The 14,581-nt window shown below is 44.0% G+C and overlaps 1 protein-coding gene across 1 annotated transcript in view; it reads left to right on the forward strand.

The window, feature by feature from the left end:
- Positions 1–3,165: 3,165 nt before the first annotated feature.
- The window catches only part of LOC147464984 (protein ACCUMULATION AND REPLICATION OF CHLOROPLASTS 6, chloroplastic-like), a 59,892-nt gene continuing 48,476 nt past the window's right edge, over positions 3,166–14,581 (forward strand). The window contains exons 1-3 of the mRNA XM_086517328.1: positions 3,166–3,552; positions 14,008–14,238; positions 14,379–14,581. The exon at positions 14,379–14,581 is cut by the window's right edge and continues 22 nt beyond it. Of these exons, the coding sequence (XP_086373454.1) occupies positions 3,268–3,552; positions 14,008–14,238; positions 14,379–14,581 (719 nt within the window). The 5' untranslated portion in view covers positions 3,166–3,267. The remainder of the gene's footprint in view (positions 3,553–14,007; positions 14,239–14,378) is intronic.

A 14,581-nucleotide genomic window follows, 5' to 3' on the forward strand; every position in this document is an offset into this window, starting at 1 on the left:
GAGAGAGAGAGAGAGAGAGAGAGAGAGAGAGAGAGAGAGAGAGAGAGAGAGAGAGAGAGAGAGAGAGAGAGAGAGACTCAACATAGTAACCAGAAACGCTATGCTTGATTGATAATTTCTTTGTAACAAACCTTACAATATATAAAGCAAAACTTGTGCCATGCAAAGTGAAACTCAATTGACCTTTCATGCATGCTTCATAAGAGCACGTTCCTATGGGCTTGACACACTGGAACAATCTTGGGCTTGGAACCCAAAAACCCCCCCTCAAGCCCAAATCACTGACAATGGACTCAAGACAGACCATGGCAGAGTTCAATCATGTGAAACTATGAGTAGAAGCCCCCCCTTGACAATAACATAGGTGTGTGTGTGCACTTCTCTCAAACAACTATCAGTGTGAGACATACTAGAATTCGACCAAACAACAAAAGGTGGTATTACCACTAATGTGTGGCAGTGTCTATAACACGTACAAATGTTTGACTTCATGACAGTAACTGAAAATTTAAAGGCTAACACAAAGACTGAAAAATGTGTGATTGTGTTGAGAACAGACAAAACAAATCTATGACACTTAACAGAGAAAAAACAATTTTCGAATGTGCATATGTTGTTGTAGAGCAAACCATTGAATGAGCTATCCTGTCATTGATGCTAGCTTTCATGTACTGATCGAGTAGGTACCCATAAATCTTGGTTGCATCGAGCTTGACTCCAAAACTGTCACGCCTAATGTCGGCATCACAACCCAAATCTTCCATCTCTGTCGTTGCGACCCAAGTTCTCGTGTAAATTTTTTTCAATGAGTTTCTCTTCCATTTGATTTTGAGAATGGGTCTTTGAACCATAAACCATACTATGAATTCACCAAAAATTTGTGGAAGCGGATGTTATCGAAAGCAATTATCTAGAACAAAGTTTCCGAATATCAATAAAGTACAGCTGCTCCGCTTGTGCATTCTATCTGGATGTACCACACAGTGCACACCAATGGATTTGAAGGTGAGAAGCATCTCTTGCATAGGGGCGACCAAGAGAAAAACAGGACGGACAAGCTTAAAATTAGCCTTGGGTATGAATGTTAAGAGAGCGACAGATAATGAATAGCACCGAGATGGATGGGCTTACGCTCAACTGTCGAAGTGCAATCACGAGCACATTTGGTTCTGAGATGTTGATGCGCAGGGCTGCTTGCTTGATGAGGCTCTTGAAACAGTCTGCTGAAGATAACGTTTTGTTTCAACCTCCTATGCCTGCAACAACAGGCTGCGTTTCAAAACGCTACGAACATGCCAAAGCCCGCCTGCAGCCGCCAAACTTGTGCGCCAAAATCATTAGCTTCTTGAGATGCAACAGAAAAAGGACCCACGTGAGAGCCTTAAGCTCTGATACCAGTTGATGGTGTCGGACTATGGGGGGTGTAGCCGTTGGGGAAGAAGAGTCATGGCGAGGAGCTCGGCGTGCACACACACACACACACACACACACACACACACACACAGAGAGAGAGAGAGAGAGAGAGAGAGAGAGAGAGAGAGAGAGAGAGAGAGAGAGAGAGAGAGAGAGAGAGAGAGAGAGAGAGAGAGAGAGAGAGAGAGAGAGAGAGAGAGAGAGAGAGACTCGACACAGTAACCAGAAACACTATGCTTGATTGATAATTTCTTTGTAAAGAACCTTACAATATATAAAGCAAAACTTGTGCCATGCAAAGTGAAACTCAACTGACCTTTCATGCATGCTTCATAAGAGCACATTCCTATGGGCTTGACACACTGGAACAATCTTGGGCTTGGAACCCAACACTAATTCCATCGGGATTCCATTTGTTTGCTTGTAGAAGGATTGGTAACAGTGAATGTACATATGGTTTATTAGCCAAGTATTGATTCCAATCACATCTTCAAGGTGGAAATAAAGCCCATTTTTGTACTTCGTTTTGGACCAGACCCCTTGTTGGCAAGAAGAGGGGAAACTATTGAAAGAAATAAACTTAGGAGTAGTAGGATTAAAAGCCCATGAGATAAGGTCAATCATCAGGGGAATTAACCCAAATTCGCCATAGTGAGGGATGTTCTCATAACATTTCTCAATATTTGTAGAGAACAGGGAGGAGGCTTCCTTTGGGAGGTTAAGAATACAGTCATAAATGGAATCAATAATCCACCAAGATTGGAGCTTGATGTAATGGCAGAGTAGTGTCTTTTGGTTAAGCATCCTTGCTTTGTCCTTCAACAATGGGAGACAAGTTTTTAGCAAGCAAGCCATAAGTAAGGATAACTCAAAATAAGCACTATTAGCTCCACATGTAAGCCATCTGAAACTTATTTCATGAATTTTGTAAGAAGTCATCAAGAATGGGAGGGGTAAGGAATTAAGTAAGCATATCCTTTTAAGCATAGCATCCACTATAGTAGTGGGGTCCTTTGTACATTTGGTGAAATCATGACTAGAAAGTCTTTTTAATATCTTAGTGTACGTAAAGGCTTTGCAAATAAAAAGTGGGTTATTGGGGGCCTTGTAAGTACAAGTGATTAAGAATCTACTTCTGAGAGAATGAAAAATGACATTCATATTAATGTCAAGGGTATAGCCATACTGTTTAGGCAACCAGATCTGATAATATTTAAAAAAACATGCCCTAATGTTGTAGTTACCAAAGAATTTTGGGGGGGGGGGGGGGGGGGGGCGGGGACAATCTTTTCAAACAAAAGCTTCTCCACCATAGTAAACAGTTCAAGACAAGCATCCTCCATGTTAGGACTACAAGATGGGATATGATTCAGCCCATATTGAATAACCAACTTTACCTTCAAAGGAATACGTTGGTAATTTACTTCAATAAGCACATGTCCCAATTCAAGCACACAACCAGGGTCCGAGGGTAGACAATAGCACACTCCTAAGAGTTCTTTTGTTTTCCAATGCGATGATCGTTTCTTGGACTATCTTGTGAACTTAGCTACTTCCATGGAGTTCCCAAAAATCCGACAGTTCCTAGTTCCTTGTTCTCCAAATGTGTTTGAAGTAGCAATACCTCATGATTTGTGTTATGATGAGCAATGCATGGCTCTTGGACATTTCCCCTCCCAAGAAGAGATCGTTCTTAAAGAACCCTATTTTCGAGGTCTTTTGGAACCATCAGTGCAGTCCGTTAAACTTACAAGCAAATCCTAAGCGAACGTAGACATCTTTTTATTCACTGCTTGAATACTAGCCCAGGTGAAAACACAAGGCAGCGACGATGGCAGCTGATAAACGAAAGCAATGAGCTCGTTTACGAACGCTAGGTGTTGGCGGGTGTCTAAGCCTCCATCATTATGCGGGTATGCCAGGGCAAGAAGTCCGAGGGGGGGCCACATTACCCGCATTCTGCTTACTCCATTCTCGGCAAGCAGGCGCAGGTTTGTTTGCAAACTCTCGAGTGCAAGAGGATTGTATGGAAACAAAATTTTGCGCCAGCAGAGGAAGCCCGATAAGTCGACTGCCCTAGTATCTTCGCTTCCTGCAGTCACTGAGAGAACGATCACGCTTCCCATTGACTTCTATCAGGTCTGTTTCAGTACATTCAACACATTTCAACCGAAAAAATATAAGCATTCGCACACCGTGCAAAATTGGCTGGCTATGGATTGGTAACCACACCGATTGTCATGTTCATAGTGTGTTTGATGATACAATCAATCTTCATGCTCGCATCCATATGTCTGACAGAAAATTGCGTTTCAGGTTTTTGATCACAGGTGTGGATCGATAACCATATCAAATCCTTCATAACGTATCAAATAATGCAATCAAGCCACATGCTCGTTTGCATATGGACATATTCAGATTTCTAGTAACATGGTCAATCACCATATGTGACTTTCTTTTTGTGCAGAGCTTTAATTTCTTTTCTGTCCCTGCCTACATGCAGTTTTAAGCAGCTAGCGCACCACAAAAGTTACCATCTTTTCTTCCAGCATTGATGTATTATTAGGATACCGAATGTCACATGGACAATGTAGTGCTCGAAAGATGCCTACTTTTTGTGTAGTCCTAATTACAAAGCTCGAAGTTCACCTGTAAAAGAATATATAAGAGATGTGAAAGCTGCAAACACTGAAGAAGTCAGTGCAAAAAACCCGGACTCCGATGAGGTCCCTGTGATTGGTTGGGATCATGGGAGGGGGTTTTTGCCCATCTTCAACCCTCATTTTGTTTCTAGTCTCTTTGAAGAGTCGTGATTAATATTTTGTCAAGTTCTTTAAGTATCGGATCACGAATAAGCACTCTTAGTTGCACGGGGCTCTTATAGTGGTAGTACAACTTTGGCTTGATCTTGTAACAGGCTTGGACACTCCAAATGAGAAAGCAATAGCAACACACGAATAGAAACTTCAAAATCACTAAACTTTGAGAGAGAGAGAGAGAGAGAGAGAGAGAGAGAGAGAGAGAGAGAGAGAGAGAGAGAGAGAGAGAGAGTCGACACGGCCCGACGTAGTTCCGTGCCCAGAGGTATTGGCCCCAAAGTCTGGCGCCCCTTTTGGTATTTCTTTATCATTAATCATTGCAAAGTACAACTCCCGAGGGACCTCCTCTCTCTTATAAACAATTGGGATGCCCAAAAGCAAAGCCCCAAAAGCAATCAGTTCAAAAACACTTTCACCCAAAAGCTCTGGTCCCCAAAAGCTAGCGCTTGAGATTTCCAAAAGCAGCGAGTGTAATTTGCGAAAATCCGTACATCATGCCACGTAGCACTTGCAACACAAATTGCGAAAATTCCGTACGGCCTTGCCATGTCAACATGTCAGGGCATTTTACGGAAATCCCTTTTAGGGTCCAAGCTTCTGTCTTGTAGGGTTTTGGGTCCCACGACTGGTGCTTCATAAGTTCTTCAAACTAGTCTATTCAATTTCTCTTGTCCACTTGGCCATTTCTCTGCCAAATGGTCATCCCACGTCATCACTTTGTGACAGATCCTCACCCCTACGCTACTAGTGCTTGTAGTTGCTTGTGTGCACATTTTCTTGAGCATCTCTTTGTTTACTAATGGAAGAAAAGAATGCTGCTATCTTACATGCTCTTCAAAGTTTGCAAGAGGAGAACCGTGCCATTCGAGAACAGCTTCTTAAACTCGAGAAGGGCGAGGAGTCCAATGAAGCCAACGAAGAGCGTCCAGCAAAGCAACGCAGTCCCAATGGAAGTAGCCGATCACAAAGCCGTCAATCGTGAAGAAGGAGAATGGAGGAAGAAAAAGAGGAGGCTCTATCTCAAAGAAGAGAAGTCATTGAAGCCAAAGTATATCCTCTTCGTTAAATTTATCCAGTGCCTCTTCAGATGGGTTGTCGTTAAGCAACAAGGAGACACCTCATTTATATAGAAAATCTCATCAAAGGCAAAGACGTCGATACTTTTCACCCTCTTCTTCGTTTTCAAAGACAAGTTCGTCCTCCTCTGTTTCGAGATCTAGGCATGGAAGAAGGCACAAGAAGAAGAAGACCAAGTCACTCTCACAACTAGAGAAGAAGATCAAGTTAAGTAGATATGGTGGTACACGAAATCCTAATCTTCTTTTAAAATTTGTTTGTCAGTTTCAAATATTATATGGTCGTGAGAAGTATAAAGAGAAGGAGAAGATTAAGTTTGCAGCTTTATATTTGACCGATCTAGCTCACACTTCGTGGACGGGATTGGAGTATGATGGTGCTGCTCCAAGATCGTGGAGGAGTTTTGTCCGCAATTGTAGACCCAATTTCTTCTTGTCCATTTTAGAAGGGATGTGAAGATGGAGTGAGACCGCTTGTGGCAAAAGGAAGAATGAATCTTTGGAAGGCTACACCAAGAGGTTTTGGGAGCTACTTTTGAAAGTCCAACATTTCAAGAAGAGCGAAAACTCCGAAAAATTAAGGACATATCAAGGAGGTTTGCACTTTAAGCTTCATATTACTCTAAATCTTTCTTCTTGCTCTACCTTTAGGGAACTTATAGACCATGCAGAAACATGGGAGATAGAGCATAATGGTGGTGACAACTTTCCACATAAATATAACAAGAGGCTTGCAAATCCAGAAGGGAGTTCAATCTTTAAAGAAGGACAAAAATCAAACGACACGAAGAAACTTTTCAACTGAGGACAACTGATCAAGAGCCAGTGGGCTGTGACAACTCAGTAGACAAAGATCTTGTATTCTTTTGTGACAATGCTTATTTTTTTGCATTTGAAAATTGTTTTCTCATTGAAAGATAGCTTGAATAGTGCATTCGAGTAGGCCATTGATGAGTGGTCACAGATTATGGTGGACCCATGCAGTGGGTTAGAACATAGATAATGCACACTCCCACTTAGCTAGTTGAAATAGGGCGCTTGTGGCTTGTAACTCTTGCATATCATGGCCATACTTCCACACAGAAAGGATTAATGCCTTGGAGTGTGGGCTAGATCTGCCAGAAACGAAAGTTAAATAAAAAAGATTGCATTATCATGAAAGATTGCTCATTGTGTATATGTGGGCTAAATGTTTTGAATGCTTCTATGTTTTCACAAGCACCTTGGATTTATGTTTTAAAGCTTGGACACTTGTCACACATACATTAACTGTTTTGACATGTGGTTGGATACTTGCCCCCATGCTACCTAGCTTATCCTTTTTGATCATAAAGCAACTCCACTTATAAATTCAGCGCCTTTCACCCTCATTTGAGCATCATCTACTTGCTGAATTTTCACTCTATCATTAGCCCAAGAAGCCTTTACCCTACGGTCATCATCTTTCTCGACACCTATCCTCACATTCTCTCCAAGTAGACAATTCTGTGTGTGTGTGTGTGTATGTAAGGTGCAACGGAATGAATGTTGAACTTCGCTCAAGATGAGTGCTCCGAACTGTGCTCAAGGTTCCTTTTACTTAGGGAAGGGAGAGTCTTCCATTCTTTAATGAGAGAGTGCAATGGACACAAACAAAGTGAATGGACACGTGAGTGAAGGTGCTGAGATTGAGAGATAGAGAGAGAAGAGAATACGACACCAGGGAAGTTGTCAAACCCTCCTCCAAAGGCCCCACTCTTGATGGCGAGAGTGGTCTACTATTGATTGCACAATCTGGTACAAGATGCTGATGCAAATCTAAATGGTGCTATGTCGAGGCCGACGGTGGTGCCAACAATGACGAGGCTATGGCTGAAAACTGAATCTTGTGGATTGGTTCTTGTCGCAACCAGTCGGGGCTGATCTATGTGCTTAGTGCCTTGCCGAAGACTCCTACAAACGCTGAAGTGCTGTCCTTCCAAAAACGCTGGCCTAGTGCTTGTAAAAACACTGATTTGTTGACGTATTGCTTAGGAAAAAACGCTGATCTTGATGCTGTGTTGTCACTGAATTCCTGCTGCAAACACTGGCCTGATGGGGCTGAAAACGCTGCTGCAAATGGTATCTATGGCTGCTGCAAAAACGCTGAAGTGGCTGAGTGTGCAGGCTGAAAAACACCAGGCTGCTGGGACTGAAAACGCTGGCCTTCCCTTGCTGAAAACGCCAGGTTGAAGTGGGGGTTGTTCTTGCTGAGAGGGAGAGAGGGTAGCTTGTTGCAAGTGAATTGCCTGTTGCACCTTCTCCACTTCTGCCAGATTAGCCTAGCCCTAGGTTTGCTTGTATATTACTTTAGCAAAATTGCCCTACCTAGTTGCCAACAAAAGTCACTTAATAAATAAGTGAAAAATGTCAAAAATAGGAAAAACAAGTCTATGCACTGTAAAAATGCTACTGATGGGTTCTGACTGTAATTTGATGATCATGCTGTTTGCAACCGGAAGATATGCATCTAATCTAAGTGCTGTATGGCGTCGAGGGAGATCGCCAATAGCATCCGGAATCCTGGAAAGGACTCTTCTCCGGTCCACTCTGATGCGTGGGTCATGCGATACTTGAACTTCATAAAGGTTGTGGAAGTCTTGTTTTCCTTAGGCTTTCCCTTGTTGTGCTTCATCTCCTATGCGAGCAATCGCTACCACCTTGTTGAGATCAATTGGATCGAGCACCTCGACATCATACTTGATATACTCGTCCAATCCATAAAGGAATGCCTCCCTGCGCTTCGCATCCGATTTGCGTAATTGAGTGCCGAGCTGCAAAACATGATTAGAGAAAGACATAACGGGCATACCATTTTGCTTGAGACCGCGCCAATCGTCTTTCAACTGTGCTAGGTAGTGAGGGGACATAAACCGCGCCTTGAGCTTGTCTTAAAAATCGGCCCAATTGAAGGAAAGGGGCGTGAATTCGTCGGCTTCCTCTAGGTGCGCGGTTAACTGTGCCTCTTGCCATGCGTGGTACCAATTTGATGGCATCACTGGCAAGGTACATAGCTGACGTCAAAAACTTGCTATTCCCTGTCTTCTTAGTTGTCGTAAAATAAGCATTAAATTGATGTAACCAAGAATGAATAACCGTAGCATCCATCTTACCATCATACTTACTGAACTGGATCTTCTCTGTGACTGGGTTGTTGGAGTCCGAATCTCGGCTTATGTCACTTGATGAACTACCAACATCTTTGACTGGCTCGGACTTCGAGGTGAGAACCTGGCAAACCAATTCTTGCGTGCGTAGTTCTCTCTGTGCCTCACGATCGGCCTCCAAGGCTGCTCGTCTTTCTTCAGCCGCCAAGCCGCATCATCGCGCTTACGCTCCAAAGCTGCCTTTCTCCTTTTCTTTCTTTTCGTTCCTTGTCCGCCAAGCGCGCTTGTTCACGCTCACGAGACATGTCGTTCTTGGCGCTCACGCTCCAAGGTAATGCGCTGTGCTTCTTGTTGAGCCATCGCAACGCGATTCGCTTCTTGTTGTTGTGCCATCATGTCCATTATCGTCTTGACCAAAGCCTCCATAGGATTTGGTGCAATCCCTGGCGTAGATGGCAAAGGAGGAGGGTCAGGAAAACCTCCACGGTGAGGAAATTCTTCTTCACTACTTTCATGCCCATCACCTCCATGCGAAGTATCCATTCCGCTTCGGGTGATGACCATACACTGTGATCTTTGGTTCTTAAGTTCACGAGGAACTTGGGTCCTTGTGGGTCTTGGGTTCTTGAGGGTCTTGAGGTTCTTGGGGGTCTTGAGGTTCTTGGGTTCTTGAGTTCTTCAGGTCCTTCTTTCGCTTGCAATCTGTGTTAGAGAATGATCTTCTCTTAACCCGAGTTTTGCTCTTTTCCACGAGTGCACCCCTGGGCGGCCTTGCGCTCACACCAAGGTTGCTTTTTCCCACCTCATGTCGATTGGTTGGCCGCAAAGTGCACGGTCCTCTCTCAATGAGTGAAAAGAGGCACAAGGGGAGGCTGGACAAGCCCTTCTTTCTTGGGATTCCTGTCACTCTTCAAAAACATGATTAGGAATCGACACGTCCAAGAAGTCTTAGGTTACGTGCGAGCGCAACAAGCAAAAAAAATTGTGTGGTTCTTGTCACGTGACACATCCAACCCTATGTGTCCGTGGACAAGCTACAACATGACCAGGGTTCAGTTCAATCAAGTCAGTCTAGAATAGGAAGTAATCTGGCACTTTTGTGAGTCTGTTCGCAAACCGTGCATGTCCAGATACTTAAATTAGATGCATATCCTTTGGTTGCACACAACATGACTATCAGATTCCACCTTTAACTTAGGGAAGGGAGAGCCTTCCGTTCTTTAGTGAGAGAGTGCAATGGACACAAACAAAGTGTAAGGTGCAGCGGAATGAATGTTGTATTTTCTCAAGATTAGTGATCTTTATTGCTCAAGGTTCCTTTTAGTTCTTAGGGAAGGAGAGAGCCTTCCTTCTTATGGAGTGCTATGATCACGAACAAAGTGAGTGGATATTGTGCATGCAAGTGAACGGGACTGAGAGAAGGAGAGAGAAGAGATACGACACCCAAGAGGTTGTAAAACCCTCCTCCGAAGGCCCCACTCTCGTCGGCGAGAGTGGTCTACTTTGATTGCACAAAGGTGTACAATGCGTATGAAATGGACTGATGCAACTTGGACTATGCCGACGACGACGACGGTGGTGATGACGACGACTTGATGGCTGAAATCTGTGATCTTCTAATCGCTGAAATTCGGGACTGTTTGGTGGCTGAAAATGACTGTTTTGGCTGCGTTTTCTTGGCTGAAAATGAGGGAACTTCTGCAACCAATCTGGGGCTGATCTGCTACTGTGCTAAAGGCTGAAAATGTTGTGTATTTGCGGTAGGTTGGGGCTGAAAGTCAAAATGCTGCAGCAGAGCAAAAAGGCCAATGCTGATCTGGGACAGAGACCAAAAACGCTGATGGGGCTGAATGGTGAAAACGCTATCAAATCTGATGAATCTCTGGCGATGGCAACAATTAGCTAACGCTAGGGTGCTGAGTGTGATGGCGATGGTCTGTAATGAGGAAACGCCAAGGATGGGAACTTGCCCGGAGGATGGGGATCCAAAAACGCTGGGGGGTACTGCTGAGAAGTTGCCTGTTGAGTGGGAAGCTCCTGCTGCCTCTTCTGCCAGAAAGTGCTAACTTGGGTTTGCTTATATATTAACTTAGCAAAATTGCCCTACCTACTTTTGTTGGAAAGTCACTTAAAAATAATAAGTGACAATAACCAAAAATAGGAAAATAGGCTAAATGCACTGGAAAATTCCCTGGCTGACTCTGATGGATTTTGAAGGGAATACTGATGATCATGCTGTGTGCAACCGGAGGATATGCATCTATGCTAAGTGACTGGGCATGCACGGTCTACGAATAGACTCACAAAAGTGCCAGATCACTGCTAATCTAAACTGACTGAACCCTGCTCTGGTGTAGCTTGTCCACAGACACACAGGGTTGGGATGTGTCACGTGACACAAAGTGAATGGACACTGTGAGTGAAGGTTCTGAGACGGAGAGATAGAGAGAGAAGAGAATACGACACCAGAGAAGTTGTCAAACCCTCCTCCAAGGGCCCCACTCTCGATGGCGAGAGTGGTCTACTATTGATTGCACAATCTGGTACAAGATGCTGATGCAAATCTAAATGGTGCTATGTCGAGGCCGACGGTGGTGCCGACGATGACGAGACTATGGCTGAAAATTGAATGCTGTGGATTGGTTCTTGTCGCAACCAGTCGGGGCTGGTCTATGTGCTTAGTGCCTTGCCGAAGATGCTTGTGAGGCTATCTCTGCTGTCCTACAAACGCTGAAGTGCTGTCCTTCCAAAAACGTTGGCTTAGTGCTTGTAAAAACGCTGATTTGCTGACTGTATTGCTTAGGAAAAATTGCTGATCTTGATGCTGTGTTTTCGCTGAATTCCGGTTGCAAACGCTGGCCTGATGGGGCTGAAAACGCTGCTGCAAATGGTATCTATGGCTGCTGCAAAAACGCTGAAGTGACTGAGTGTGCAGGCTGAAAAACGTCAGGCTGCTGGGACTGAAAACGCTGGCCTTCCCTTGCTGAAAACGCCAGGTTGAAGTGGGGGTTGTTCTTGCTGAGAGGGAGAGAGGGTAGCCTGTTGTAAGTGAATTGCCTGTTGCACCTTCTCCACTTCTGCCAGATTAGCCTAGCCCTAGGTTGCTTATATATTACCGTAGCAAAATTGCCCTACTTAGTTCCCAACAAAAGTCACTTAATAAATAAGTGAAAAATGTCAAAAATAGGAAAAATAGGTCTATGCACTGTAAAAATGCTACTGAAGGGTTCTGATTGTAATTTGATGATCATGCTGTGTGCATCCGAAGGATATGCATCTAATCTAAGTGTCTGGACATGCACTGTCTACGAACAGACTCACACAAGTGCCAGATCACTTCCTATTCTAGACTGACTTGACTGAACTGAACCCTGGTCATGCTGTAGCTTGTCCACAAACACATAGGGTTGGATGTGTCACGTGACTCTCTCTCTCTCTCTCTCTCTCTCTCTCTCTCTCTCTCTCTGATTTTCAGGGCAGCAAACCTACAAATCAAAAAATTCAGCTCTACTCTTGAAACTTCGAGCTCTTTCTCTCGCCATGAATGCAACCAAGACGATGGACTACTGTTCTATCCCATAGGAGCTGAATTGCCTCTTTGTATTGGAATCGTCTTTTGTGTAGTTTGTTTTTATGCATGTGCACATGACATCTTGCATGATCTACGAGTGTTAGTTCACTTAAACTCACTCTCGGGCTGATTGTAACTGAGCTCAATCCTAAGGTACTTGGATTGAGCAAAAATATATTTCCTTCGGGGGGGGGGCGGGGGGTTGCCCATCCTCAACCCTTATTCCGTTTCTTGTCTCTTTGAAGTGTGATGATTGATATTTTGTCAAGTTCTTTAATTATCGAATCACGAATAAGCACTCTTAGCTGCACGGGGTTCTTACATTTTGGGAGAAATACTTTTGGGACTTTGCTTTTGGGCAACCCTTGTACAGTTTTATAAGAGCCCCTGGGGCCTCAATGTGTAGAGCATGTGGACGCAGAGTCTTAGAGCAAAGGACCCTCGGGAGTTGTATTGCTGCGAGATAATAATAAAGAAATACTGGAAGGGACGCAGTCTCTAGGGCCAGCGTGATTGAACGCGGAACTCCGCCGTGCCTTGTCGACTCTCTCTCTCTCTCTCTCTCTCTCTCTCTCTCTAGTCAAGTTCAGTGATTTTGCAGTTTCTTCTCATGTGTTGCTATTGATTTCTTGCTTGGAGTGTCCAAGCCTGTAACAGTGGTATCAGAGCGAAGGACGACATCTTACTTGAAAGGAAATGCACAGACATGGTGGTCTACTCTATTGTTACGCAGAGAAGCACCTACGACATGGGTAAAATTCAAGAAAATTTTCACGTCAACTTGGATATCAGACGAATATGAAGAAGATGTCATCACCGCTTGGCATCATCCTCATATGACTAAGAGAGAGACGTTGGATGACTACTGACCGAGGTTTTGGGAGACTTATTTGCCAGTGTCCTCGTTCTGGAGGATTACTCTGAGGGACCAGATTGAGCGGTTTATTTGTGGTTTGCCAAAAGAGATTCGACAGTATTGTGTGGAACTGAAGTCTTACTCTATTTAGAGACTTATGGAACATGCTAAGCAAGGATTTGGAATGAATGCTGGCTCATTCACTTATCCTACGGACATGACAATATCCACCTCAACAGGGCAAGAGTCTTCTAGTGCAGAGAATGAATCAGGGGAACCGGATGATAGCTCATCACAGGATTCCGAAGCAGTAAGGGAATCAGTCATTCGAGAGTTCCAATGAACCAAGGGAACGAACCAGATGCAAGTTCATTAGAAGATTCCAGAGAAGAAAGGTATCAGATGATAGTGCATCCCAGGGCTCCGACAATTGAGATTGACGTGCCAATGGACAAGGGAGGCGAGTGAGGCTACCCACAGGTCCCAAGGCATAAGGGATGGGAAGGAAGTAGTTGACTCCCAAGCTGGCGCTACATCTCCCTCTGATCTGTACCGGATCCCTCATATGAAGTACGTGATCTTGCAAACCGCAAAAGTGGCACCAATGACCACCCCCCATGTCACAAACCTGTCATGGAGACCAGCTTTGCAAACAAACAACACCCAGCTCGCCAAACTGGCTGCGCTTATGTAGAGAACTGCTACAACCACTATGTGTCATGAGTGAACTGCAGACGATATCTGAAGGAACTCCATTGAAGTTGAGAGTGACAACCATTGTTGATCTTCATTTGTTTGGAAAAAATGTCACCCATCTTAGAGTGCACACATCAATTCTGAGACTGCAGCTAATATGGCAAGATCAAGAGAGGTCCCAAGTTCTGTAAGAGAAGAACAAGGGACTATAGGAATCCACCATGTAGACTGCTTGTCCATAGTCCATGGAATCACAAGATGGGAAGGAAGTAGTCCAAGACTTTTATGTAGGTTCCCTAAAAGGGTGAATAGCATGTCTACGTGACACATCAAAGGTAGAGGTCCTAGTTTCTTCTCTAATCTTGGCTTTGAAGTCCAAAAATAATCTGCATTGAAGTTTTATATTTTCTGGATGTATTATTCACTTGTATGGGTTTTATGATGATGACAGGTACTTGGTGCAGATACACACTTTCTAGCTGATGCTGTTGTACGAGCCTATGAGGCTAGAGTTAACAATCTGCCAGCTGAAGGATTTAGCCAAGATGCAATTGCTGCTCGTCAAGAGATACTAAGAGGTGCTTGCGAGACACTTGCAGATCCAGATCTGCGTGGAGAGTACAATGAGAGTCTTCTAGAAGACGAGGCTGGAACTATTATGGTCGATGTTCCTTTTAGCAAGGTACCATTTTACATTTTATTTGAAAGATTGTGGGATGATTCAATAAGTCGAATTTTGGAGAGCTCCAAGCATAGTTGTATTTGATCTGATTTTTTAACAAGGTAGGCCTGCGTTTCTTTACTTCACATGCTTCTTCACAGGTTCCAGGTGCCTTATGTTTGCTTCAAGAGGCTGGTGAAATGGAGATTGTCCTTCAGGTTGGACAAAGTTTACTGAAAGAACGCTTGATTAGAAGCTATCAAAGGGATGTTATATTAGCTATGGCTTTGGCTTATGTGGAGCTCTCACGAGAAGCAATGGCCGAGACACCACCTGAAATTATGCGAAGTTGTGAGTTATTGGA

The sequence above is a fragment of the Adiantum capillus-veneris genome, chromosome 1 (assembly GCF_014529385.1).
Source record: "Adiantum capillus-veneris isolate H3 chromosome 1, ASM1452938v2, whole genome shotgun sequence".
Classification (NCBI taxonomy): Eukaryota; Viridiplantae; Streptophyta; class Polypodiopsida; order Polypodiales; family Pteridaceae; genus Adiantum; species Adiantum capillus-veneris.